The sequence below is a fragment of the Macaca fascicularis genome, chromosome 17 (genome assembly GCF_037993035.2).
Source record: "Macaca fascicularis isolate 582-1 chromosome 17, T2T-MFA8v1.1".
Classification (NCBI taxonomy): Eukaryota; Metazoa; Chordata; class Mammalia; order Primates; family Cercopithecidae; genus Macaca; species Macaca fascicularis.
In genome coordinates, this window is record NC_088391.1 from 10,491,597 (window position 1) to 10,517,538 (window position 25,942).

At 46.0% G+C, this 25,942-nt stretch overlaps 1 protein-coding gene across 2 annotated transcripts in view; it reads left to right on the forward strand.

Moving 5' to 3' along the window:
* The first annotated feature begins 2,747 nt into the window (after positions 1–2,747).
* ALOX5AP (arachidonate 5-lipoxygenase activating protein) overlaps positions 2,748–25,942 on the forward strand; it is a 45,782-nt gene continuing 22,587 nt past the window's right edge. The window contains exons 1-2 of one of the 2 annotated variants that reach the window (XM_074021814.1): positions 2,748–2,862; positions 23,061–23,186. In XM_074021814.1, coding sequence (XP_073877915.1) covers positions 2,748–2,862; positions 23,061–23,186 — 241 coding nt within the window. Of the gene's footprint in view, positions 2,863–23,060; positions 23,187–25,942 lie in introns of those variants that run through there. The other variant, XM_005585588.5, reaches the window with a different exon arrangement.

Here is a 25,942-nt window from a genome sequence, read left to right on the forward strand (position 1 = left end):
TTACTTGAGAGACTGAGGCAGGAGAATCACTTGAGCCCTGGAGGGGGAGGCTGCAGTGAGCCGAGATTACACCATTGCACTCCAGCCTGGGTGGCAGAGCAAGATGCTATCTAAAACACAACACCATATTTGGGGCATGCTGATACTAAGAAATCATTCATTATTTGTCTGAAATTAAAATTTAAATAGGGGGCCCTGTATTTTACTGGGCAACCCATTTGCAATATCAGTAACAATTTCTTATTCAGACCACCAACTAAATGTGCAAAATTTGAATCTCTGAACAGTACCTAAGTCCTTGATACCTTAAATTAATCAATGTCTTAGACACTCAAAGCAGTAGGAAGCATTATGGCAGATGTTTGGGCCCCAGAGATGTCCGTGAGCACAACATAGAGCTCAGAGCCTTCTCTGTTATTTGCTTCACGACAGAGCAAAGGACTGCAGCAGGTTGACTGATATAAAAGTCTTACCATGTCTCACAGCAGGCCTTTGCTCAAGTTTCCAGTAAGGCTATCATATCATTTCTTCCCTGCAGTACTTGTAAATCCATTAACACTGCCTGCTGTTGAGTCATTTGTTTCGTCATGAGTAGCATGTCATCCTGGTTCCGAGAAGATAGTGAGTTTAGTGACAGTAGCCAAGCAACAGCAGAGCAGCCTCAACCAAAACGGTTTTCCATTTTGGTGGGATGAAGTGAAACACAAGCATCTTCTATCCAGGGGAGATTTGGGGATCATAAAGAATCAATCTGGGCTGGTACCACCATATTGGCTGCTGCATTAGTTTTCTAGAGTTGCCGTAACTAGTCTCACAAGCTGGGAGGCTTTACACAACAGACACGTATTGTTTCATAGTTCTGGATGCTGGAAATCTGGAATCAGGGTGTCAGCAGGGCTGTGCTCCTGCAGAAGTCTCCAGGGGAGAAGCTCCTCCATGGTTTTCTCTTAGCTTCCGGTGTTGCCAGCAATCCCTGGCGTTCCTTGGCCTGCAGGTGGATCACTCCCATCTCTGCCTTTGTTGTCACATGGCATTTTCCCAGTGTGTCTGACTCTGTGTTTCTTTTCAAAAGAACATCAGTCATATTGGATTACAGGCCCATGCTACTCCATTATGACTGCATCTTAACTTAACCAATTACATCTGCAGTGACTCTGTTTGCAAATAAGGTCGCATTCTGAGGTTCCAGGAGTTAGAACATAGACATATCTTTTGGGAACAAAATTCAAGTGATAACAGTTTCGAAGACAGACTAGTCCTGGAGTTTGTAAGGTGAGCCAGCACCAAGGTGCCAGGATTGTCATTTTGTAAGGTCCAGGAACAAAGTGATGTTAACAGAAAGAACATATTTTTGTTGTTGTTGTTGTTTGTTTTGAGACAGTCTCACTCCATCACCCAGGCTGGAATGCAGTGGTACAGTCTCGGGTCACTGCCACCGCCACCTCCCAGGTTCAAGGGATTCTACTGCCTCAGCCTCTTAAGTAGATGGGATTACAGGCGTGTGCCACATGCCCGGCTAATTTGTGTGTGTGTGTGTGTGTGTGTGTGTGTGTGTGTGTATACATATATATACATTTTTTTTTCCTTTTCTTTTAGTAGAGACTGGGTTTCATTATGTTGCCCAGGCTGGTCTCGAACTCCTGCCCTCAAGTGATCCACCTGTCTTGGCTTCCCTCAGTGCTGGGACTACAGACATAAACCACCACACCCAGCCAGTGAGACTTGTTTCCTTCAAGTCTCACTTGACTGGCTGGTTCCCTAGATAACAACAGAGGATGTCTGCTGCAGTTCTCATTGCTGGGGAGTCTGAACTGGAATAAAACACCCACTATCTCCATCAGGCTTGCACTAGAGCCCAGCTCTAGCTGGAGAGAAAGAAGCTAACCCGCACAGACACAGGACTGTAGGCAGGGAGCGTCCGGGGTATATGGGTCCTGACTCTGATGTACCTAAGGCCAACTTCTCTCTGGTCATGCTGGCGTGCATGAGCTCACTAATCTTCCTTTTTGCCTTCCATTTTCTCCAATCCTGACTTAGCAAAGGCTGGGCAAAAGAGGCTCTGTGTGAGTTCGAACAAAGCCTGAGATGCTGGATTTTCCAAGATACAAGAAGGGGCTGGGGGCTGGGTGAACTGGTGGTGGAGAAGGGAAGAATTAGTTTCCCAAAGAGGGGAAGGGGCCAGGACATCAGGCCCTGAGGACTTGGAAGAGGGGGTCGTGGGTAGGAGGTAGATCAAGTGGAGTGACACAAAGGTCAGGAAAGAGGAAGTGTCCACACTGTCCTTGGACAGACTTGAGTCTATAGGACTTCCTCCCTGCCTAGTACAAGGAAACGAGTAAGTGAGATAATGTAACTTCTGGCCCTCTGACATTGCACTGCCCCGATGTCACAGTTGGCAACTGTACCTGCCCCCATCCTTGTCTGGGGTGTGTTTGGTCTGGGGAGGGCTGGTGAAGCAAGAGGTACTCAGAAAAGGGACAGAAATTGCTTCCTATTATCTGGGCATTTGGAGGTGAAGCGGTCAAAGCTCTGGCAAAGATGGGGCTGAAAGGGCCTGGGCTCCAGCGAGGGGCGGCTCTGTATGACCTGGTTCCTGCATCCCACCTTTGCCCCCTAGCACCTCCTCTCATCTCCCGTTTCTGCAGAGGAGGACCCTGCCACATCTAGACAATTCTGCAAGAACTCTGTAGAACTGACTTCACTGTGAACCAGGCATTGTACATCTCCAGAAGTCAACAGAAACAAAAATGCTCACATTTAATCACAATGCTCCCTGGCATACACAGAAGACTCTGAAAATTTCTGAATTTGGGAAATCCTTTGGCACCTTGGGGCACATTGGGGACATAAGCCATCAGTGCTAGGGTGTGTGTGTATGTGTGTGTGTGTGTGTGTGTGTGTGTGTGTATCTTTTACCGTGCCTCCTACAAATTTGACCTGGGCCCAGGGCCATGTTCAGTGGTTTTTAAGAACCCAGGCTCCCAGAAGCGGTATTGGGCAGCTAGAGTAGCCCCAGAATCTACATCAAACTCTACCTGTTTCTCAACCAAATTTCTTCCGGAATTTTATTCCATAAATCTGAATTATGGTGTCAGACTCCTAGCGAACACTAAAGGAACTCTCTGCCTTGCATTAAATAACTGTGGTCTCCCTGAAAGAGTCCCCCTGGAGGTAACTCCCTGACTCTTTAGAGAACAGATGTTGAATAGGCATTAGGGGATGTGATGGATGTGCTAACCTTCAAAAAAAAAAAAAAAAAGAAGAAGAAGGCTTGAGCTGAGTGCTCAGAGATTCACAAAAAGCTGACAGCATCTCTCTGTTCCATTGGAAGCTGGGTGATCCTTTCTACTCTTTCCTAAGAAAGGCATTTGGGCAGGAAAAAGCTGTATCTCTGTCTTCACTGAGAGGATTTCTAAGTCCAAGGGTGAAGGACCAGGAGAGGGGAGATATGACAGGTCAATGTGGGGTTCATCCACTTGACTGAGAACCAGAGGGATCCCATCATTGCCCAGGGCAGATGCTCCATTTTTGGGGGCATCATTCATTCTTTCCTGTTCTCCCTGCATTACTCTGGCTCCTGCTCAAGAGAGGTGGCCGCTGGCAAGAGAGCTTGGTGGAGGTGGGAGGTAGGGGGTGGGGGGTTCATGAACCAGGACCTAGCATATAGTCTCCAGCCTGCTGATGGCTCTCTTGGATGCTTCAAAGGGGAAGAGAAGATCCTAGACATGGGAAACATTGGTGGGTGTTCTGCTGGGGCATCTGTAGCCTCTGAGAAGGCTCCCAGGCTCTCCTAAGCTTGCACCGTCACACCCTGGGCACTTGTTGAATGTCTTTACTTAGCTTACAGCCTCTGGTTCCTGTTAGGAAACTCAGGGCTTGCCACAGTGTTCATTTTCCTTTGCGGGCAACTCCGTTCCTGGCATTTATCCTATTACGCATTGTACTGCCCGCTTTGAGCTGTGTCAAGGTTCTGAGAATCTATCCCTTGGCTTGGGAAGGGTCACCTCTGTGGCCAGATCACTTCCTGACGGGTCCTGGGGCACCACAACACAGAGGAGGCTCGTTCTCTTTCTGGGGTTCACTGCCTTGTTCCTTCTCCCGGTCAATATGTGACCTTGGATGGGTTGCGTGAGTCCTCTGGGCATTCAGAAACAGCTGGGTTTCCCTGGCTTTGGAGCCTGGCAGCCTGGCATCCTGGCTTTGAGAACGGGGCTTTAACTTGCCATGTGACTATGGCCAAGTTCCTGGGGCTCTCCAAGCTTCACCTCATCTGTAAAAAGGGCAATAATATAATACCTATCTTACTGGGTTTTGTCCATGTTAGATGAGACATTGGGTGCAAAGCACTTGGTTCCATGCCTGACACATTTACTGCACTTAATGTATGATAGTTTCCTTATTATTCTAACAAACAGTATAGTTTTAGGAGTATAGTTCTGCCACATTGCAGTGGCCTGAGTGAAGGTGGTGAGTGCCTTCTGGGGCCCTGGGAGTCAAGGTTATCCGCATGCCCATTCTTGCTTGCTTCTCCCCCTGGCTGCCTCTATGTCCACACCATGCAGACGCAACAGGTAGTTTGAACCTCTGAGGCCCACAGTGGGATGGGGAGGCAGGGACATCACTTATGGGGTGGGAAGTGGCCCATTCCCCAGGAAATGTCCCCAGCTGCCTTTTCCATGGCTCCTCTTGAAACTCTGTGGAGGCCACATTCGTGCTGGGGAGGTGTTTCCCAGGAGGATGTGCTCAGATGCCTAGACATTTTGAAAAGCCCTCCATACAGTTTCCTTTCATAACACACGAGCATCCCCTGGGCTTCTGTAATTTTTTTTTTTTTCAGGACCTTATTTTTAGGCAAGTGGCCCTTTGACCTCTAAGGTTGTCCTTTGCTAGCTACCGAATCCCGCATTCAAAGCGATAAAAAAAAATACAGTCATAGTAAAATATCAGCACTCATGGCCTGGTAAGAATGTCACTGCAATGCTGAGTTTGGGTCAACATTTGCCTACTCTTGCCATTGATCCTGGGCTCCCCTCCAGAATTGAGCTGCTGCAGGGGATCTGCGTAGCTAGGACTGTGTCAGAGTGGCGATGATAGCCACCGCATGCTAAGGAAGAGATCCCCAAGGACAAGGAGAATCCCACGCCGAGCTACTTGCTTCTTTGTCAGTCTTGTTTTTCTGTATTTCCCAACCTTCTTAAACACAACCTCTCAACCTCTATTGTTGGCTTGCGTTTTTCAATCACCAGCACAGCTTTACCTGGCCCCATGCTTTGATTGACTATACCCGCCAACACCGCAGCAACGAGAAAGGGATGCCAGCCTAATACCACTAGATGGTGTGTAGCCTGGACATGAGGATAATTAAAAACTCCCTATGGGATTTCAGTATGTAACACGGTCTGGAAACCGTTGATGTAAGACCTTCTCACTCAACGTGTGCTCCAAGGAGCAGTAGCATCATCTTATCAGAAATGCGGATCAGGCCACACTTGGACCTGTAGAATCAGAATCTGCATTTTATCAGATCCCGATGTTGTGTGTATGAACATTAGCGTTTGAGAAGTGTTGCTTTAAGAGACTAAGGGGGTCAGTCTACCTCACTTTGCAGCTCTGTGAACCTTTAGCCAACTGGAAGTGGGAGGGGACACAGTCCACAAAACACTCTCCTGCCTTCTGACACCAACTACAAGTTCAAGGCGTTCCCCAAACCACCCTGAGTTGTGATAATTTGCTGAGAGATCTCACAGAACTCACTGAAAGTTGTTACACTCATGGTTATGATCTCTTATAGGGAGGGAATACAGACTAAAATCAGCCAAAGGAAGAAACGCATAGCACAGAGTCCAGGACAGCGCCCGACATGGAGCCCCCACAGTTCTCTCCCATGGAGTCACGGACAGCGCCACTCTCCTGGCACTGACGTGTGACAACACGCAGGGAGTGTTCCCCACCAGGGAAGCCTTGGTGTCCAGGGTCTTTACTGTGATTCTGTCACAGGAGCACAGCTGACTGCCCATGTGGCCGATCTGTTCCCAGACCCTCCACCGCTACACGTCACTCACAGTCCCTGCTCTAAATCACACACCGTGACCCAATGTCCCCAGGCAACGGGAAACACCTCTAGCAGGCAGGACATTGCAGAGCCTTAGAGATCACCTCTCAGAAGCCGAGGGCAGAAGCCAGACCTCTTTTTGGGCAGTGTTAAATTCTTTACTACTGTGTTTGAAAAAAACTCCCAAATGGAGTTTTTCCTCTTCACTTATAGCAACATAACAACAGTCATCAATGCAGAAGGCTCCTGTGAGCAAAGGTGTGGGGGAAACCCCAAGCAGCAGACACTAGCTGGTGTCCTCCAATTTGATTCTGACGCTGTCTACTGGGAGATAGTGTCAGATCCTCCAGACGGAACCCTCCTTCTCCCAGGCGGAGGGCTGGCCTCCGGAACTTCTGACCAATCCACTTCAGGTTGAGGCTCCCACCACCCCGCTCTTTGGGTTCGACCGATTCACTAGAGTGGCTCACATAACTCAGGGAAACACAGCTACCAGTTCATCGCGAAGGACACTTTAAAGGATAAAAACAGGCAGAGAAAGATGCGTAGCGCAAGGTGTGGAAAAGTCCCTAGTGCAGGAGCTTCTGACCCTGTGGAGCTGGGGTGCGCCACTCTCTCAGTACATGAACGAGTTCTCCTTCACCTGCCTGTCAGCCTCCACATGTTCAGCTCCCCAACCTAGTCCTCTTGGGTTTTTATGGAAGCTTCAAGACCCCCACATTCTTTCCCCAGGGTATAGGACAAGAGCTTCCCGGGGAGGGTCCTAAAACCCACAATCAGAAAGGTGGGGTGGGGGCAAGATTAGAGTCCTGCCTTGAGGGGCAGGTGAAAGGGGTCGGGGGAGTAGGTCAGAAAAATTCTGTTTTTTTTTTTTTTTTTTGAGACGGAGTTTCACTCTTGTTGCCTGGGCTGGAGTGCAGTGGCGCGATCTCAGCTCACGGCAACCTCCACCTCCCGGGTTCAAGCGGTTCTCCTGCCTCAGCCTCCCGAGTAGCTGGGATTACAGGCATGCGCCACCACGCCCGGCTAATTTTGTATTTTTAATAGAGATGGGGTTTCTCCATGTTGGTCAGGCTGGTCTCAAGTTCCCAACCTCAGGTGATCTGCTCACCTCAGCCTCCCAAAGTGCTAGGATTACAGGTGTGAGCCACCGTGCCCGGCCGAAAGGTTCTGTTTTTGAGGACTGCCCCTGAGGTCTAACACACTCAACATTGTAACACAAGACTGTAGTAAGGGCTATGGGAGTTATGAGCCAGGAACTGTGGATGAAAACCTATTACAGATATGCATATCTGTAATAACTCCACAACTACACACTGCCTTATTGCTCAGTTCTTCTCCCCATGTCTCTGACCCACCCTTGCCCCCTTCCTCCATCCTTTTCTCCATTGCAAACCCATCCACTGTGCCCTTTGGAAAGCTCACACCATGAACTGCAAACTCTCGTGCGGCTTCAGCCTCTCCTCTGAAAGCTCCTCTCACCTATCGCTTTCTCTGGAATCTGCCATCCCTGCCACCTTCTCAAAAAAGGCCTTTTATTCTCTCCATTCCACAAAGCTCAGGGTCAACACATGGGGTTTACACTGGAAGCTGAGGTCGCATCAGGAGCTGGGATCAGGGTAGACCTAGCTGCCCAATGCAGCTCCCAGACCTCCTGTAAAATGCTGACCTTTGAGGTCATGACAGCCCTCTCCCGCCATGCTCATAGCTGACCACTGAGCACCTGGACACTCTCCCTCCCCAACGTTCACAGAGAATGTGGGCACATGTCTCACAGTCTTCCCTTGATCCACACTGCTGCCTTCCTCTTGAGTGACAGCAGCATCTTTCGGATGTCTTGGCCTGCCTAGCTTTATTCTTGTGTTCTGCCGTCAAGTCGCCACTTCTGTTGCCATCGTGCCTGTCAGCGCAGTGCAGGCTGTGGTGAAATCTCACGAGCTCAGGCATCACACTGACCAGGTCTGAGTCCTGTCTCAGTTGTCAGCTAGTTGTGCAATGGTGGGAAAGGGACCTACACTTTCCAAGCCTCAATTCACTCGTCTAAGGCATGGTGACAATAATGGAGGTTGATTTAAAGTCCTTTGTAAGAATTAAGGGTTATAATAGATATAAAGTGCTGTATCTGGTATACCTAGAAAACGTTTCATAGAAGTTAGTAATTGTTGTTCACGTAATGACTCTCTAGGCTAGGATTTCAGCTTCACTGCATGCATATGGTGCACGCACACGGCGTGACCTCTCTCTGTCTCAGTATCCTCATCTGAGGACCGGGATAATTATACCTCTTCATAGGGATGTCATAAAGATTAAATAATATGTGTAAGGCTGCTTGCATTTAGCTGCATTCAACAAATATTTCCGTATCCTTCTCCTTATTTCTCCTTACTTTCTTGCTTATTATCTGCTCTAGGTATAGATTTCAGAGAACTAAGCTTGTTACAATCCTTCATAAAATAACCAGGCTGGTTAGGACATTTCCAAAAGTCAATACTGTTTAGTGACTATTCTCTGTTTAATCTATTTTGATTGTCCAGGGTCATCTCTTGCTATGTCATAGGTGGTTGGCTTCTTCTAGAGAAGTGAGACTATGGACAATTTCCAAGTGAGTGAGGCAACCAGTCGGGATGTTCTACTGAAAAACTCATGTCAGTTCTAATTTGTGATTGTAATTCAATCACAGTCTGAGAACAGGAGGACTGTGGTTCAAATGTTCTGTTCCCCCCCCCCCTTTTTTTTTCTAGAGGATAATTTTTTTTTTTTTTTTTGAGACAGAGTCTTGCTCTGTCGCTAAGCTGGAGTGCAGTGGCCTGATCTTGGCTCACTGCAACCTCTGCCTCCTGGGTTCAAGTGATTCTCCTGCCTCAGCCTCCCAAGTAGCTGGGACTACAGGCGCACACCACCACGCCCAGCTAATTTTTGTATTTTTAGTAGAGACGGTGTTTCACCATGTTGGCCAGGGTGGTCTTGATCTCTTGACCTCATGATCTGCCCACGTCGGCCCCCCAAAGTGCTGAGATTACAGGCGTGAGCCACCGTGCCTGGCCTCCAGAGGATAATTTTTAAATGTGCTTTTGCTTTTGGAAAATGTGATTGGCATTTTTTTCTAATTTTCTAATATGACACGCTGTCAGATGCTATGGATTACTTAAACCCTCTGGCCACCTAGAAAGATCTTTAAGTGGTTCTCAACAAGCTGCATACGCAATGTAAATTGTATTATCTCTCAGGATGTGTGAGAACATCTGTTTTTCTTCTAATGCAGTAAACATATAAGGGTCTCTTGGGATATCTTTTAAATAGACTTAATACAACATTCAGGAATGATAACAAAATATAATCACAGTCATAAGGGAATGTGAGCATTTCATATTAATAACATTGGAACCTTATGCTTAATACAGTGTTAAAAGTTGACAAACATGTAGGAGTCAGAAAATTCAATTAAAATTATCACAGTACTATGAATTTAGCCACATCCTGTGTTAGTTATGAAATCCATTTAACACCACAAACAATAATATTTTTAGCCAGTTTATTCAAAAGGAAAACAGGAACTAAACCACTTTCATGCAATATATAACTCTGTTAATATGGTCAGGCTAATTTTGCTGGGGGAAGGAACTTAACTTTTGAATATTTGAATGCCCAGTCATTTAATCTGAATATCCTATTTCCTTGCATGTTGCAAAATTTCTGTCAATAAAAGGCAGAAAAGGAAATCTCTTCTCCCTGCTCATCCCTAAGAGAATGGGTTGCTGTGCCCTGGGAGCGTTTTCTGGGGCGCACAACTGCTTTTCTAATTTTCCTTCCCAGTTCTCTGTGGGCACAGATGCTCTTTGGTTGAAAGGGTTGTAATTCAGTCCCAAGATGAGGTATGGATACTGAATCCCTAACCTAGATCTGGGGACCCCATAGCCACACACCGGGGAAATGAAGCTTGTCATTCAGTTCTCCAGTCATTGCACAGGGTTCATGGACTCTTCATTGATCCCACCCAACGCTCCTTCTCTCTGCTAGCCGAATTCACATCTCTCTTCTCTATCAGGAGGCCACAGGAGATGGAGATGGGCATTCATTTTTAATACACATACATCTGCATCAAGTTTAATTTTGCCATGTCTCAATCAATCCACTGTCAAATGGGTGAGGGCTATCGTGCTTATCAAACATTTACTCAAGAATAGCCAAAGTCAGCCAAGCAAGGAGAACTTCAGCAACATTCCCAAATGGCCCCAACTAAGTACTGTAAGAGTCAGGATAGCTAAAGAGTCTTAAGAGCGACTTCTCAGGCAGTGGCACCAACATTCATCTGGTTGTTTAAGTCAGAAATCTGAGCATTATTATTGACTCCTCTTCCTCACCGTCTATCCCTCACTAAGCCTTGTAGCTACTATTTAGCAAACAGACCCTCAATACACAAATTTCTGTCTAAGGCCATGGCCACCATCCTAGTCTAATCCACCATCTCTTCTCTGGAACAGACCCCAACTGCTCTCCCTGTCTCCGTGCTGGTCTCTCCAATCTGTGTTCCACACTGCAGCCAGAGTGCTCTACTCTACAATGCAAAACCATTTGTGAGACTCCTCCTCTTAAAATCCTCAAATGGCTTCTCTTTGCCCCCAGGATCATTTTGAAACTCCTTAATGGAAACAGCACGGCCCTTTGTGATGTGATTCCCCAACCCCTCCCACATCATCTTTTCAATCAGATTTCCCACTCAGTGGAAATTTTGTTAGGTCCTCAACTTCATGGTGCTTTTCTCTTGCTCAGGATCTTTGAACATATTGTCTCTTCTTTCCTCCTGTATTTGCCAAAACACCACTTCCTCTGGTAAGATTTTCCTGACATCCTCTATAAGAAAAGATTGAGGAAGTTGACTACCCAAAATGTTTCCCATTCATTCCAAGCTCTATTCAAGGCAGTAAAGTGCCCAGCTGACAGATTACATTCCTCGTCTTTTCTGAAGCTAGCAATGGCCATGCAACAGCATTCTGGCCAATAAGATAGAAGTGGAAGCTGAAGGGTGGGATTTCCAGGAAAGCTCGTTGAAGAGGTAATTCCTCATTTCACTGCTTACTCTTTCTCTTTCCCGCTTCCTAAAATGCGGTGCAGATGGCAGACCCTTCAAAGCTGTCTCAGGCAATCAGGTGATGTTAAGGCAGAAGCCCGCTTTATGATGGGTAGAACAGGAAGAAAGAAGGCACCTATGTTCTTGTTCACCTTGGACCACACCAGCCCTGGCTTGCCTACCACTGGAATTCCTTTAACGAGAGGCAAATGAAAGCTTACGTGTTTAAGCCATTGCTTATTATTATTATTTTTTATTTTTTGCTTATACGCAAATGAACTTTATCCTAACCAATATTAACACTAACTGGTTCTATTGCTTGGTACCAAGCCAGTGCATGACACATGGTATATGTGCTCAGTAAGTATTTGTTGAATGAGTGAATAAATGAAAGAACATAGAGGATATATAACGTTCAGTTCTCCTGCCCAGATGTCATCTGATCCTCTTTAGGATCTGGGCCTGTAAAACTGTATCTGATATAGTTTGAATATTTGTTCCTTACAAATCTCATGTTGAAATTTAATCCCTAATATTGGAGGCAGGGCCTAGTGGGAGGTGTTTTTTGTCATGGTGACGCATGGCCTGTTGCCGTTCTCACAGTAACGAGTGAATTTTTATTCTAGTGTCCCTCTCCAGTCAATATCCAGCCCTAGCCCCAGCTCCAGGCAATCACTGATCTGCTTTCTATTGCTATAAATTGTACTTATCTTTTCTAGGGTTTCATGCAAATGGAACCATACAGTATTCACTCTTTTGTGTCTGTCTTCTTTTGCTCAGCATAATGTTTTTGAGATTCATCCATGTTGTGTGCCTCAGTAGTTTGTTCTTTTTATTACTGGATAATTCCATTATAAGAATATACCACAATTTGTTTATCCATTTACTGCCTGATGGACATTTGGTTGTTTCCAGCTTTGCACCATTTTGAAACCTAAAGGCTGCCAGTTTTGAATGAGACCCCAGAACAATGAATGTAGGCTGTGTATACAAGCTCAGGCTGCTGGGCAAGCTGCTCTGCCACTTAGGCCTTAAGACCCAACTGACATGATGGTGCTTAAAGTAGCTGCAGTGGAAAGGGAAGCTGTTTGGAGCCTTTGGCAGGCCTTTATAGGTGAACCCCAGCATAGCACCTAATGATTTGGAGCAAAGCTGTCATTCCCTGAAGATAACTATTCTCCTTTTGAGAAACATCTTCTAGCTACTATCAATAATAAACACAAAATGCATCACCATGGGCCACCATGTTGTCTTTTGACCTGAGTTGTCCATTGTGAACAAGAGTCATCTGACCCAAGGCAGAAAGTTGGGTGCACACAGCAGTGTTCCATCATCAAATGGAATATGAGATTGGGCCCAAGTAGGTCCTGCAGGCACAAATAAGCTGCAAGAGCAAGTAGCGCAGGCCCTTGGCCCAGCCAGTACTGTTACCAGGTTGACTGCTCCCTCCCAGTCTGCATCTGTGGCTTCACGGGGAGTTTCCTATGCCTACTTGATGGAGGAAAAAACAAATTGGAGCATAGTTTATAGTGCTGGTACTACCCGAAGTGCCTAGCTGAGGCACTACAGCTCTACTCTGGGGTACCCCTGAAGGACAGTGCCAAGGGAAAACCCCCTCAGTGGGCAGAACTTAGAGCAATACAAGTGGGTGTTCATTTTGCCTAGAAGAGAAGATGGCCATAAGTTACAGATTTACACAAAATCACAGAGAGTGGTTAATGGTTTAGTCTGATGATCAGGAACTTCCAAGAGACTTGATTAGAAGACTGGTGACAAGGAGTCCTGGGGAAGAGGTATATGGATAGAATTCTCTGAATACACACAAAACATGAGAATATGTATCCCATATGAATGTTAACCAAAGAGCAGCCACAGCAGAAGAGGATTTTAAAATCAGCTGAATTAGATGATTCATTCTGACAGCATTAGCCAGTCTATTTCCCCAGCCACTGTTGCCCAACGGGCTTACATATATCATGACCAGGCGGGCAGGGCTATGTATGGACACAGCAACATGGATTTCCACTCATCAAGGCCAATTTGGCTCCAGCCATTGCTGAGTGCTCATCCTGCCAAGATAGAAATCTACGGCAATATGGCACCATTCCCTGGGCTAGAAAACCAACTGGTGGAAGGTTGATTACATTGGACAATTTCCATCATGGAAGGGGCAGTGCTTTGTCTTCCTTGGAATAGACATTTACTCTAGACATGGATGTGCCTTCCCTGACTACATTGCTCTGCCAAACCCACCATCCGTGGGCTTAATTTTATTTGTTATAAAATTTCAGCCACCATTGCTTCTGACCAAGGAAGTAATCTTACAGCAAAGGAAGTACAGATATGAGCTTCTGATCACGGGCTTCACTGGCCTCACAGTGAAGCAGGTGGCCAGATTAGAACAGTGGAATGGATTTTAAAGGCTCAGTGACAGCACCAGCTGGGCATCAACACCTTGTTGGCCTGGGGTTATGTCCTCCAGGATGCTTTAAGTCAGTGGCCAATACATGATACTATTTCTCCCACTGTCAAGATTCATGGGTCCAAGAATCATGGGGTCAAAACGGGAGTGGCTTTTCTCACTAACACCCTGGTGTTCGAGTAGTAATTTTTCCTTCCCATTCCTGTAACTTTGGGCTCTGCTATTGCAGAAATCTTAGTTCCTATGGGGGGAATGTTTCCATCAGGGAATACAATGGTGGTTCCACTAAACTGACAGCTCAGTTCGCCATCTCCTCATGCCAGTGAATACACAAGCAAGGAAGGGGGTTCCTTTCCCACCTGGGGTGACTGATCCTAATTACCAAGGAGAAATTGGACTGTCACTTCACAATGAGGGTGAGGAGTATGTACTCTATGTGTCTGTGACTAATGTCAATAGAAAGCGACACCAACCTAGTACACAGAGGACTGATTGTGGTCCAGGCCCTTCAGGAATGAAGATTTGAGCCACCAGGCAAGGAACTTGGACTCACTGAGGTGGGCATATTCCAAGGAGAGTATTTTATCTGTATCCATCTATATCCATCTATATTCCATCTGTGTTCCCCTTGGAATTCCTATTCATGAACATGGGGAATTCCAAAGGGAATATAGAATGAGTAGCGGAAGGTAGTTATAAATGTCAGTCAAAAATCATACAACCAGTTTGAGAAATGAGGAAGGTGATAGTGTTGAATATTTCTTGTTTATCTTGATAAAAATGTATTTGTACATATATTAACCAGTTTATTCATTTATTATTATTTTTTGAGATGAGCTCTCACTATGTTGCTCAGGCTGGTCTTGAACACCTGGGCTCAACTGATCCTACTGCTTAGTCCTCCGAGTAGCTGGGACTACAGGCATGCACCACCACACCAGCTAACCAGTTTTTTCCTATTCCTCTATTCAATTTCTCTACTATAAAACGTAATATGTGTTAATGGTGGTTAACTTTATATCTCAGTATTAAGTTACAAGATATCAAAAAAGGAATGCGACTTAGTTACAAGCAGAATGAATATCACTCAAAGATGAATAAAGAGAAGAGGGTTAGTGCATTTTCTACTGGATGAGAGAAAGTTTCATTGCTAGGCGGAAGCATGATTTTGCCCTTTTTTCCACCCCCCCTCAAGTCTCACTCTGCAGCCCAGGCTGCAATCTTGGCTCACTGCAACCTCTGTCTCCTGGGTCCAAGTGATTCTCCAGCCTCAGCCTCTAGAGTAGCTGGGATTACAGGTGTGCCAGGGTAATTTTTGTATTTTTAGTAGAGGTGTTTCTTCATGTTGGCCAGGCTGGTCTTGAACTCCTGGCCTCAAGTGATCCACCTGCTTTGGGCTCGCAAAGTGCTGGGATTACAGGTGTGAGCCACTGTGCCCAGTCACCATGGTCTTTTTGGAAGGCAACTTTAGCATGGTTAAGAGGTGCGAATGGATGCTAAGCTAACACCAGGTAAGCCCTGGTAGATCTGTATTGTGTCAATGTGCCTACACTAGAGCCATGTTTCCCCAAATTCACTTTTCCTACATACCTCTGGATTAGTGTGGGCCACTGGAGACATTTCACATGAGATGAGGAAGGTGGGAGTGAAGGAGCAGTATCTTTTTACACTAAGCAGGTCAGGAAGGGCATGTGGCTCTGTCTCACATTGTTGGGAATCTGCCCATCATCTGGTTGGCTTAGGTCAGTGGTTGAGCTCACAGCTGTTCCAGCTTCTGCTGGAAACTCCTTCAGTTTCTCTGACTGCTCTGTGATGAAGGCATCAGATTCTTCTGCAGAAAACCCCAACGTTGAAGTTGGGGCTTCATGTTGGTGAGTGATAGATACGGGTTCCAGCCCATCCTGTGGTTTCTCGCAAATTTCAGTGTCAGCTCAGTCTTGCGGGTTTTGGGTTGTCCTTGCTTCTCACACGTCATGCCTTCCTTCCCTTCCTGACAGTCTCCCCTTTAGAGTTTAGGAGTCAGCCCCAGCCACAGAAACAGCAGCCTCACTGTTAAAGGTTGAATTGTGTTTCCCCAAAAGGTAGGTTGAGGCCCTACCTGCCGGGACTTCAGAATGTAACCTTGAGAACAGCATCATTGCAAATCTAATTAATTAAGATGAGGGCATACTGGCTCAGGATGGGCTCCTAATTCAATACAACCAATGTCCTTATACGATGGCCACAGGAAGACAGAGACACCAGGGGAGAACACCGTGTGCTGATGGAGGTGGTGGCAGCTGGATTATAACCAGAAGCCAGGAAGAGGCAAGAAGGAATCCTCCCTTAGTGATTTTAGATGGAGCATGACCCTGTCGACACCTTGATTTTTAGACTTTTATTCCCTAAAACTGTAAAACAATACATTTCTGTTGTTTTAAGCCACTCGGTTTGTGCTACTTTGTTACAGCAACTCCAGAAAACAAAACCACACTCAGACTGTTTAATCAGCCTCCTTAATTGCATATGGTCTAATCCCTATAATGAATCCCTTAAAAATGTGTGTGTATATATATTTAAAAATATAAAATATTGTCTAGTGGTTCTGCATCTCTGGTCAATCCCTGACTGATACAGAATATGTATTTCCATTTCTAATGATGAAATACCTGAGTGAAATTTCTAGGACATATGGTAAGTGTATGTTTAGCTTTTAAAGAAACTGCCAACGTGGGGGAATTGCTTGAGGCTAGGAGTTCAAACAGTCTGGGCAACATAGTGATACCCTGTCTCTACGAAATAAAAAATATTAGCAGGGTGTGGTGGTGTGTGTCTGTAGTCTCAGCTACTCAGGAGGCTGAGGTGGGAGATTCACCTGAGCCCAGATCTTTGAAGTTATAGTGAGCTATGATCACACCACTGTACTCTAGCCTAGGTGACAGAGTGAGAAAGTTGGTCTCTAAAAAACAAACAAACAAACAAAAAGGAAACTGTCAAACTCTTCCCAACATGTTGCCGTTTTTACATTTACCATTTTACATTCTTACCAGCAATGATTGATAGTTCCAGTTGCTCCATACCCTTGCTAACCATTCCAATAGGTGTATCGTGTTATCTCATTGTAGTTTTAATTTGTGTTTCCCTAGTGACTAATGATGTTTAACATCTTTTCATGTACCTACTGGCTATATGTATATCTTTTTTAGCAAAATATCTGTTGTTATTTGAAGAGTGGAAATTTTACATTTCGATGAAGTCTAATTTATTGTTTTTTGTGGTTTTTTTGTTTGTTTTTTTACTTGGATGGCTCATGCTTTTTGTGTTATCTAAAAAATATTTGCCTTCTTCATGGTCACAAAGACTTTCTCCTATGTTTTCTTTTGGAAGCTTTATATTTTTAGTTTTTATGTTTATGTTTAAGAGCCACTTCTAGTTATAATTTGTGTGATTTTTTGAAAGGGTCAAGGTTCATTTTCTTTCCCATAAGAATATACAGTTGTTCTAACACCCTTGTTAAAAAGACTTTCCTTTCCCCATTGAATTACTTCATCAAAAATTAACTGAGCATATATGGGCATCACGAATTTTAATCCTATCAGAACTGAATGTTTCCAAGGCAGGCCATGCCCATGACTGACCTCCTTTCCTTGGATAGCCTACAAAACAGATAAAGCTAAGTCTGGAGCAAAGAAATCCATGTCTAACCTGTTGTTGTTGTTGTTTTTTCTTGAGATGGAGTCTCCCTCTGTCACCCAGGCTGGAGTGCAGTGGCGTGATCCTGGCTCACTGCAATCTCTGCCTCCCAGGTTCAAGCGATTCTCCTGCCTCAGCCTCCCAAGGAGCTGGAATTGCAGGTGTATACCACTACACCCATCTAATTTTTGTATTTTTAGTAGAGACAGGGTTTTGCCATTTTGGCCAGACTGGTCTTGAACTCCTAACCTCAGGTGATCTGCCCGCCTCGGCCTCCCACAGTTTTGGGGTTACAGGCGTGGGCCATGGCACCCGGCCTTAACCTTTGTTTTCTTACACAACACACTACGTGATGTTTTCCATATGCGTGTGTCATTTGCTTCATTTTCCTACAAACGCATAAGCAATACACTGTGTGGTGTGAGTTTGTAATGGGAAAAGGAAGGGGTTTTGCAGAAACTACATTTGCTTCCTGCTATCTGTGTGAATGGCTATGGACTTTGCCTTCTATTTGCTTGCTTTGCACCGATATGATCAGCTTACAATTTAAGATTATAGAGAAGGTCATCTCTGTAAAGCACTCTGAGCATGTATGGAGTTCAATCAATAGCATATGAGCTACAGCAAATTCACTATCTTTGTTTCTTCAGCTACAGGATGGCATGAGGATTCATCTCAATTTAGTTCAATTCTGTTCAGAACCATGAGCTAGCCATTCATGGAAGGAAAGGCCACCTGATTGTGGCCGGGGAAGGAGAAACGACACTTTAACCAGGTTGATTTGGTTCTCACAGACACCACTGGCATGTGACATCTGGAACAGACCATGCCTGGTCTCTCTGTTCATATCACTTATCATTCAGATCAATATTGGTCTGAATATTCTTGAGACTAACTGAAATGAAAAGGAACTGTTGTGTAACCATCCATAATTCCAGCCTGTAGACCTGGGCTGTATTTCTATGCCCTGCTTGGCACTGATCCCACCTCCTGCCCCTCTCCCTCACCACCAGTCAATCCTCGTCCTAATGAACAGAGAGGGCAACCCTGAATGGGGAGTGGAGGGAAGAGATGTCATGAGATGGCAACGTGTACCCTGAAATGAGGATGAAGGCCACGTGAATGTTGTAGGCTGACAGCCGGGCATAGTGGCCCTGTTGCCATGGCGATGGAGGCATGTTGACGCAAAGTGTCTGCACAGCTCCTAGAATTTTTAACAGCAGCTAGGCAGAGCCTCGGCATTCCTGAATTGTTGCCCCCCTGAGTCACTCCTTGGCCCCAGCTGTCCTGATCTCTGTTGACAAATGGTTGTCCTTCACAGTCAAACTACTAACAGTACTCTAATTAATGAATGTGCTAATTATTCTTGCCTACTCCCAGCACATTTGTCTAACTAACCTGTCACACACAGATCAGTGCAGCATATGCATAATTATGGAGGGCGCTGGGAGCAGGGGATGGGCGGGAGAGGGGTGGGCTGTCGCTGTGGGATATTTCTTGTAAAATTACCTTTGCTAACAGTCAGATGTCGTGGGGATATGTTATTTCCTGTAAAGTGCATATGTCTTCCTTTCTTTCCTTTCTAAAAATCTCTCTTCAGGGCTGAGGGGCCAGTGCTCAGTGCTTTAGCCTGTGAGGGGATTGCCAGGCATAAATGCAGAAGGACCAGGGAGCCCCAGGTTCTGAAGACAACTCCAGTAGCACCACGTAGGGTGATTAAAACCCCAGACTTTAAAGCCAGACCGGCCTGGGCTTGAACCCTCGTTCTGCTCCTTGCTATGTGGGTCTCTGCCTTGACCACATTTTTTTTTTTTTTTTTAAAGACAGGATCTCCTTCTGTTGGAGTGCAGTGTTGAGATCACAGTTCCCTGAAGCCTCCATTTCCACAGTCTCAAGCGATCCTCTTGCCTCAGTCCCGAGTAGCTGGGACTACAGGTCTGCCACCACGTCCAGCTAATTTATTTTTCCTAGAGACGGGGGTCTTGCTATGTTGCCCAGTCTGGTCTCCAACTCCTGGACTCAAGCCATCCTCTAGCCTCGGCCTTCCAAAGTGCTGGGACTACAGGCGTGAGCCACCGTGCCAGGCCCTTGACCACATTTTTAACCCCTTTGAACCTCAGTTTCACTTTCTGGGCAATGGGAGGAGCGTAATTTGTCCCTCAGAGGGTTGCACTGAGGAGCAAACGTGAGGCTCTGGGCACAATGTCCAGCACAGACTAGGTCCCCACGACACAGCCGCTCAGCGCCTCCAAATTCTGGGCTGCTCTGGGCTGCGGCCAGGCGGTCTCGTGCGGGAATCCGGGCAGGCGGGGCAGGCTGCGCTCCCCTCCCTGGCTCTCCCGGCGCCCCTCGTCTTTTTGTTCTGTCTCAGCAGCTCTCTATTGAGATGAATGGCATTTCCAGAGCTTCACCTCTGATAAGTGCTCCTCTGCAGCCGCAGCCAGAATCTTAATGTGTGCTCTGTCATTTAACATTTAATGGCCGTCTCGGCTATTAACACGCTCTTCCGGGTGAAGTGGACTCCCTCCATCCCCGGGCCTCTGCACGTGCTCTGCGCGCCGGCTGCGGCTGCGGGTGACTCCGAGGAGCTCAGAGCAGGGGCACCCAGCACCTCTCCAGGCGCCTTTGGGCCTTCTAAAGCGCGAATGGCTGGACTTTTCTCCCATGTGTGGGGCCCCAGAAGGTATGGGTCCCTGCGTTCCACGGAGCCCGGAAGGTTTCCAGTGGTGGTGGGGGCTGACCATGTTGGTCCCCGTAGGTGCTGTTTTCGTGTGCCGGCAGATTGGGATGAGTTTTAAAGACAGAAGTGTGTAGGATTGAGAAACTTCTTTAAAAACTGGAAATTTTAATCTGGGGATTATAAGCATTGGACCATCAAGTGCAACAGTAAATACACCTCTCATTCCCTCCTCCCAGTTTTTCTTTGCGGGGTTAGTCCCCCTCTGCCATATGATAATTGTGAGCACTACCAGGGTCTTGGTTCTCCTGCCATCTGGTTGACCTCTCCAAGAATGGACACCCAGGCAGCCTGGGCCAATGAGGCTGTCCTAAGAGATTAGACGAGAGAAGTCAGTCTTTGACAGGTGATGGAAGCTGTAAAATGTCAAACTCCAGAGACGGTGAAGATGTCGCCAGGAAACAGGCCTCCAGAGAGAATACGTTTGACATGCTAAGAGAAGCCGAGAGAGAGAGGAGAGATTGGAAGAAAGAGACAGAGGTAGAGAGAAGGGGAAGAGAGAAAGGGACAGAAGAGAGAGTAAAAAGAGGGAAGGGCAGGAGAGAGAGAATCCCATTTAAGAGTGCTACATTTAAGAGAGAGAGAGAAAGCTTTCTAGCTCCAAGGCCTAACCACATCTCTACTCTTTTCAACTTCGGTTGTCAGATTTTTAGACTTTGAGTGAATAAATTCTCCTTTTTGCCTAAACTAGTTTGAGCTAAGTTTCTAATGCTTGCAACTGGAATACTTTGTAAGAGGACTGGCCTTCACTTCTGATGCATTGTCACTAAGATGTGGTAAATGTTAGAAGGGCTAACTCTATGGGGTTCAAACTCCTTGGCTACCAAAACCCAAACATCCCCTGAAACTTACCAAACTGCAGGTATGAACTGGATCTCACTAAGGTGAATATATAAATCTTGCAAGTGCTGAGCCCTAACAAATCTTGTAATAACTCTGTGGTAGTTAATTTTATGTCAAACTGATTGAGCTAAAAAATGCCCAGGTAGCTGGTAAAATGTTTTTTCCGGGTGTGTTGGTGAGGGTGTTTCTGAAAGAGATCAGCACTGGAATCAGTGGACTGGGTAAAGAATTCCCACCCTCACCAACGTGGTGGGTGTCATCAATCCACTGAGGGCCTGCATAGAACAAAAAGTGGGCAGAAGGGCAAATTCCCTCTTCTTCTTGAGCTGGGCCATCCATCTTCTCCTGCCCTTGGACGCTGGAGCCCCTGGTTCTCCAGCTTTTGGATTCAGACTGGGTCTTGCACCATTGCCCTCCTTGATGATCAGGCCTTTGAATGCAGACTCATCTTCACCAGCAGCTATTCCAAGTCTCCTGCTTGCCGATGGCAAACCATGAAACTTCATGGTCTCCATGAGCATGTGAACCAATTTCTATTATAAATCTGCAATATATATATATGTAATGACTAAACAATGTTTGAAAGGCAGAGGAGGGTGGATCACCAAGTGGGTCAGCTCTGCCCAATCACAGAAAATCATGCTCTTAAAGTATAGAGAGAGTGCAGAGCCCAACCCAGTCACGGGTGCATGTGGAACTGTACCTCATTGTCTCCATATATATATATATATCTCCATATATACATCTCCATATATAAAAATCTATATATATACACATATGGAGATGTGTGTGTATATATGTGTATATGGAGATTTATTCATTTATTGGTTCGGTTTCTCTGGAGAGCCTTGGCTAATATAAAGTCTACACTCTACAAAGTGCCCTAGGTACTCAGGGAGTACCCAAGTGTGTCATGACCAGCCCGACTGCCCTGGCTACTGGCTTCCCCGCTTGCAACTCTGCACATTGCCTCCACCAGCCTTTCTCTCTCAGCTGAACCGAGGGCACTCAAGCTGGCCTCTGGCACTGTATGTCTGAGGGAGCAATATCTTCCCCTGCACTGACCTCTTCCAAGCCGAGACGCAGCCCTCCCTGCTGCCACCAGTTACGGTGGTCCATGTTCCCTTTCAAAGTGAAGTTTTGATAAAAGCGCCTCTCATCCAATGCCAAATAGCTGAGTCTGGTACAAAGGTTGCAGATGTTTTGCATTTGCCATGTAACCTCGGAGGGATTGCCATTCACACTGAGCTAAGCTGCAGAATACCAGACGGCCACCTCACCCACCCGGCAGGTCCACGCTTACACTCTCTCAGAAAGCACAGCCGCTCTACTCGTACTAAGTTGAAAAGAATTTCCAGGAAGGCGTTTCTACAATTGCCTCAGAAAAGCCAGTTGCAGTGTTTAACAATCCTTTGGAAACTTCCCTTAGGGATCATCTGTAACTCTATTTCTGCCTTTTGCCAATTATTTGGTTTGGTTTTAATTCTTTGGTTTAATCCATTAATTCCTTTTATTACTTTTCTCTGAAGAAATGGAGATATCAGCTGTCCCTCCCCACTGCCATTGATTCCTTCCTTCATTCAAACCTTATGTGGCTGCTACTGAGGGCCCTACTGTGTGTTAAGTGTTCACTTTTTTTCTTGGAATTCAAAAAAAGAAGGACAGTGCTTGGGGCACATATCTTTTGGTGTTGTATACATTTTGTTTAAAGTTTCATTTTACGTGTGTGTGTGTGTGTGTGTGTGTGTGTGAGACAGAATCTTTCTCTGTTGCCCAGGCTGGAGTACAGTGGCATAGTCATCGGCTCACAGAAGCCTCAAAGTCCTGGGCTCAAGCGATCTTCCCACCTCAGCCCCCCAAAGTGCTGGGGTTACAGGCTTATACCACTCTGTCTGACTTGAAAGTGTTGGGTTTTCTTTCCCTTCTTTCTCTTTGCTGAAGTCAGAGATGATGGCAGCTTCCAGATTCTCTGGTGCCTGTGCTGGGCTCATGCTGGTCCTAGTCTTGGATCCAGGATTCATTCTGGAGACTCCCAGGAAAGTTTCCCATGACAAGGAAGTGTGGGAGAGTGCTGGCTTTGTCTGCTCCTCTGCCAAGCCCTGCTTCTCCTAGTAGGTTGCACTGAACCACAGCCAGGGCATTTTGGTGGCTAGTTTTTAAAAAAAAAAAAAAAAAAGGAAGAAGGAGGCACTGTGTCATTGTGCTGGGGATCTTCAGAAATTCTAATGATGAAAGAGTGCAAGCTCTCACTTCCCCTTCCTGTACAGGGCAGGTTGTGGGGCCGGAGCCAGAGCAGTCCTCTCCGGAGAGCCTGAAGCAAACATGGATCAAGAAACTGTAGGCAATGTTGTCCTGCTGGCCATTGTCACCCTCATCAGCGTGGTCCAGAACGGTAAGGAAAACCTTTTACTCAGGGAAGGACAGAAGGGGACATTTTCTTTGATGGGTGTTTGGAAATCAGGCTTAAACTATTGTGTCTGTGTGTGCGCATGCACACACACTTTTACCTTACCTTTATTTGCTTCTTTTTATTTGAATGTGTAGGGTTGTGTGTATTTCTGTGTAAATTTGGCGTTTTCCTCCTCTTAGTCTTTCACTTTCGTGGTGATGACTGGTCCCATTTTTAGAGCCAGGGCTGCAACTTGAAGGCTTTTGCTAAAACCCTCACTGAACTGTCTATGATCAGCATTTTAGCTATTGATTAATGTAGCCAGGCAAGAGGTGGAAGGTAAGAAGACTAGAAAGGGAACATGATATACACATTTACGCAGACACGGGGCTTTTCTAACTTCTGCAGTGCAATTGAAGTTCCCGGTCATCTGCAGTCTAAAAAGAGTGATTTTGGTAGGTGTGTAGGAAAAATCATCTTATTATTTTTCCTCTATATTACTTTTTTCTTTTGTTCTTCTGAAGAAACATGGTTTTATTTTTGTGACACCTTTTTTTTCTCTAGCATGTATAATTTTAGAAGCATTTTTCTTTTTTTTTTTTTTTGAGACGGAGTCTCGCTCTGTAGCCCAGGCTGGAGTGCAGTGGCCGGATCTCAGCTCACTGCAAGCTCCGCCTCCCGGGTTCACGCCATTCTCCGGCCTCAGCCTCCCAAGAAGCATTTTTCATATGCATTGTATACTTCGGAAAGAGAGAGAGAGAGAGAGGAAAATTGTCCTGCTCGGCATTTGCATTTCCATTATTCCGCTATTAGTTAAAAAAAAAAAAAAAAAAAAAAACAAGCAGGATACCTAGATCTGGAAAAGGGATGGCTGTGTAGAGCTGTCTCCCTAAAGTTCTAAGTTAGGACTGCCTCAGACCACTTTCATAAGTATCTCCAGTGCCTTTGTGTTTTATATTTATTAAGATAGAGAAAAAAAAAGAGTAATTACTAAGGGCAGCTGCTGTAGCTTCGTGGTGATTACTGAACATTGACACGCTGTCACGTTTTGGAACTTTGAGTATTGAATCACTTTGGGATATTCTATTTTCCCCCATCTTGAGTGTGGACAGATGATGGTGATGTAGCCTCCTGGGCACAGAGCAAGCCTCCCCCTCAGCCTCCAGGGCAGAAAGGCCCAGCTTCGTACACTCCAAGTATGTTTTCTATAAGAACTATACTTTGTGGTTCTCTGACCCAAACATTTTTATACTAAATTACATACAACGAAGTTGTGGCTCAGAGAGGGAACAAATGGCTTATTTAGGCCACCATTTCCTTGAGCCCTTACGGTTTCACACGGGGCTCCCTTGGCCCTGTAAATTGGCAAGGATTCCTTTATTCAACCTGCATACATGTACAGAGACCCTGCTCTGGGCCAGATAGTATTCTGGGTACGGGGAAATAGAGCAGGGAACAAAACAGCTCCAGTGATGGACAGGTCAGCCTGCGGCCACGCCTGCAGTCTCTGCGAAGGTAGCTGTAGGGGTGGGCAGGTGGCCAGCACTTATTCAGCTCTAGTATTCACTTATTCACCTCTCCCCTGACACCCATCAATAAAACTGAGGGGCATCGGTGGACAGGGGACCTTGTGCCCCCTCACCTGTCTGTGCAGTTAGGGCTGAACTCTGCTATGAAGTTTGAGTTCACTCTGTCCGGCTCCCTCTCGATTCAGAGCTGAGCTGGGGGAAGCTTCAGAGCTCTCCATTTCAAGGACAGGTTCTCCTCACCTCTCCTAACGGAGGTGCACTAGGGAACTGGCCCTGCTCTGCCCAGGGCTTTATCCTGGGCTTTGCCATCATGGTTTAGCAAACCCTGTTCAGATTGAGGTGGGTGTGAGATTTTGAATTCTTTTTGACAGATAGGATTAAATCTTCTTCTGTGGGACAAGTGGGAGGTGGAGGTAAGATTAAAGATGGCCAGACGTCTGAGTCCTGACAGCCACAGTCTGGAGATCTAGATCCCCTTGGGAGGCAGCTGAGGCAATGTGTGGTCAGAGTGACTTTGCACAGTTCTCCTGCCTGTGCTCAGTGAGGGAATTTCTGTGGTCCCAATGAAACCACAGCAGAGCCCCTCATATACCTCTCAGTGGAGGTGGCAAAACATTCAATAACTTGGGAGATAACACGACTATTTATTTTTAACTGTGAGTTTTTAGGTAATCCCAAAGATCCAGATGTATGTCCAAGCCTCTTTTTGCAATTCTAATTCACCTCAATGTTGCAACCATAGACCTACCTTACAGAATTAAAAAAAAATATGCAAAAACCCTGCCTTTCTTCTTCCTCATACCCTAAAATGCCATTGTGAACACTTCCTGTTAGTTAAAGAAAGATTTCCATGGTGTTACCAGGCACTGCACCCAGTCTGCGTCCTAAGACAGTGAGGCACAGTTCCACATACACCCATGACTGCACTGGGCTCTGCACTCTCTCCGTACTTCGAGAGCCTGATTTTCTGTGATTGGGCAGAGCCGGCCCACCTGGTGCAATGTCCTCCTCTGCCTTTCAAACATTGTTTAGTCATCAAGATCTTCAAACTTGTAACCCTTTCCAGCTTGATCCAGCAGAATGCAGATTTAGAAAAACAGAACGAGTTTCAAATACATTGTTCTAAGAAACCTGGACCAAAACTATCAAAACTTGGTTTCCCAGAGAATGCAGCAAATGGGCTCATTGGCCAGTACTATGGCACTGGCTTTTGAGAGAAGAAAGGCTTCA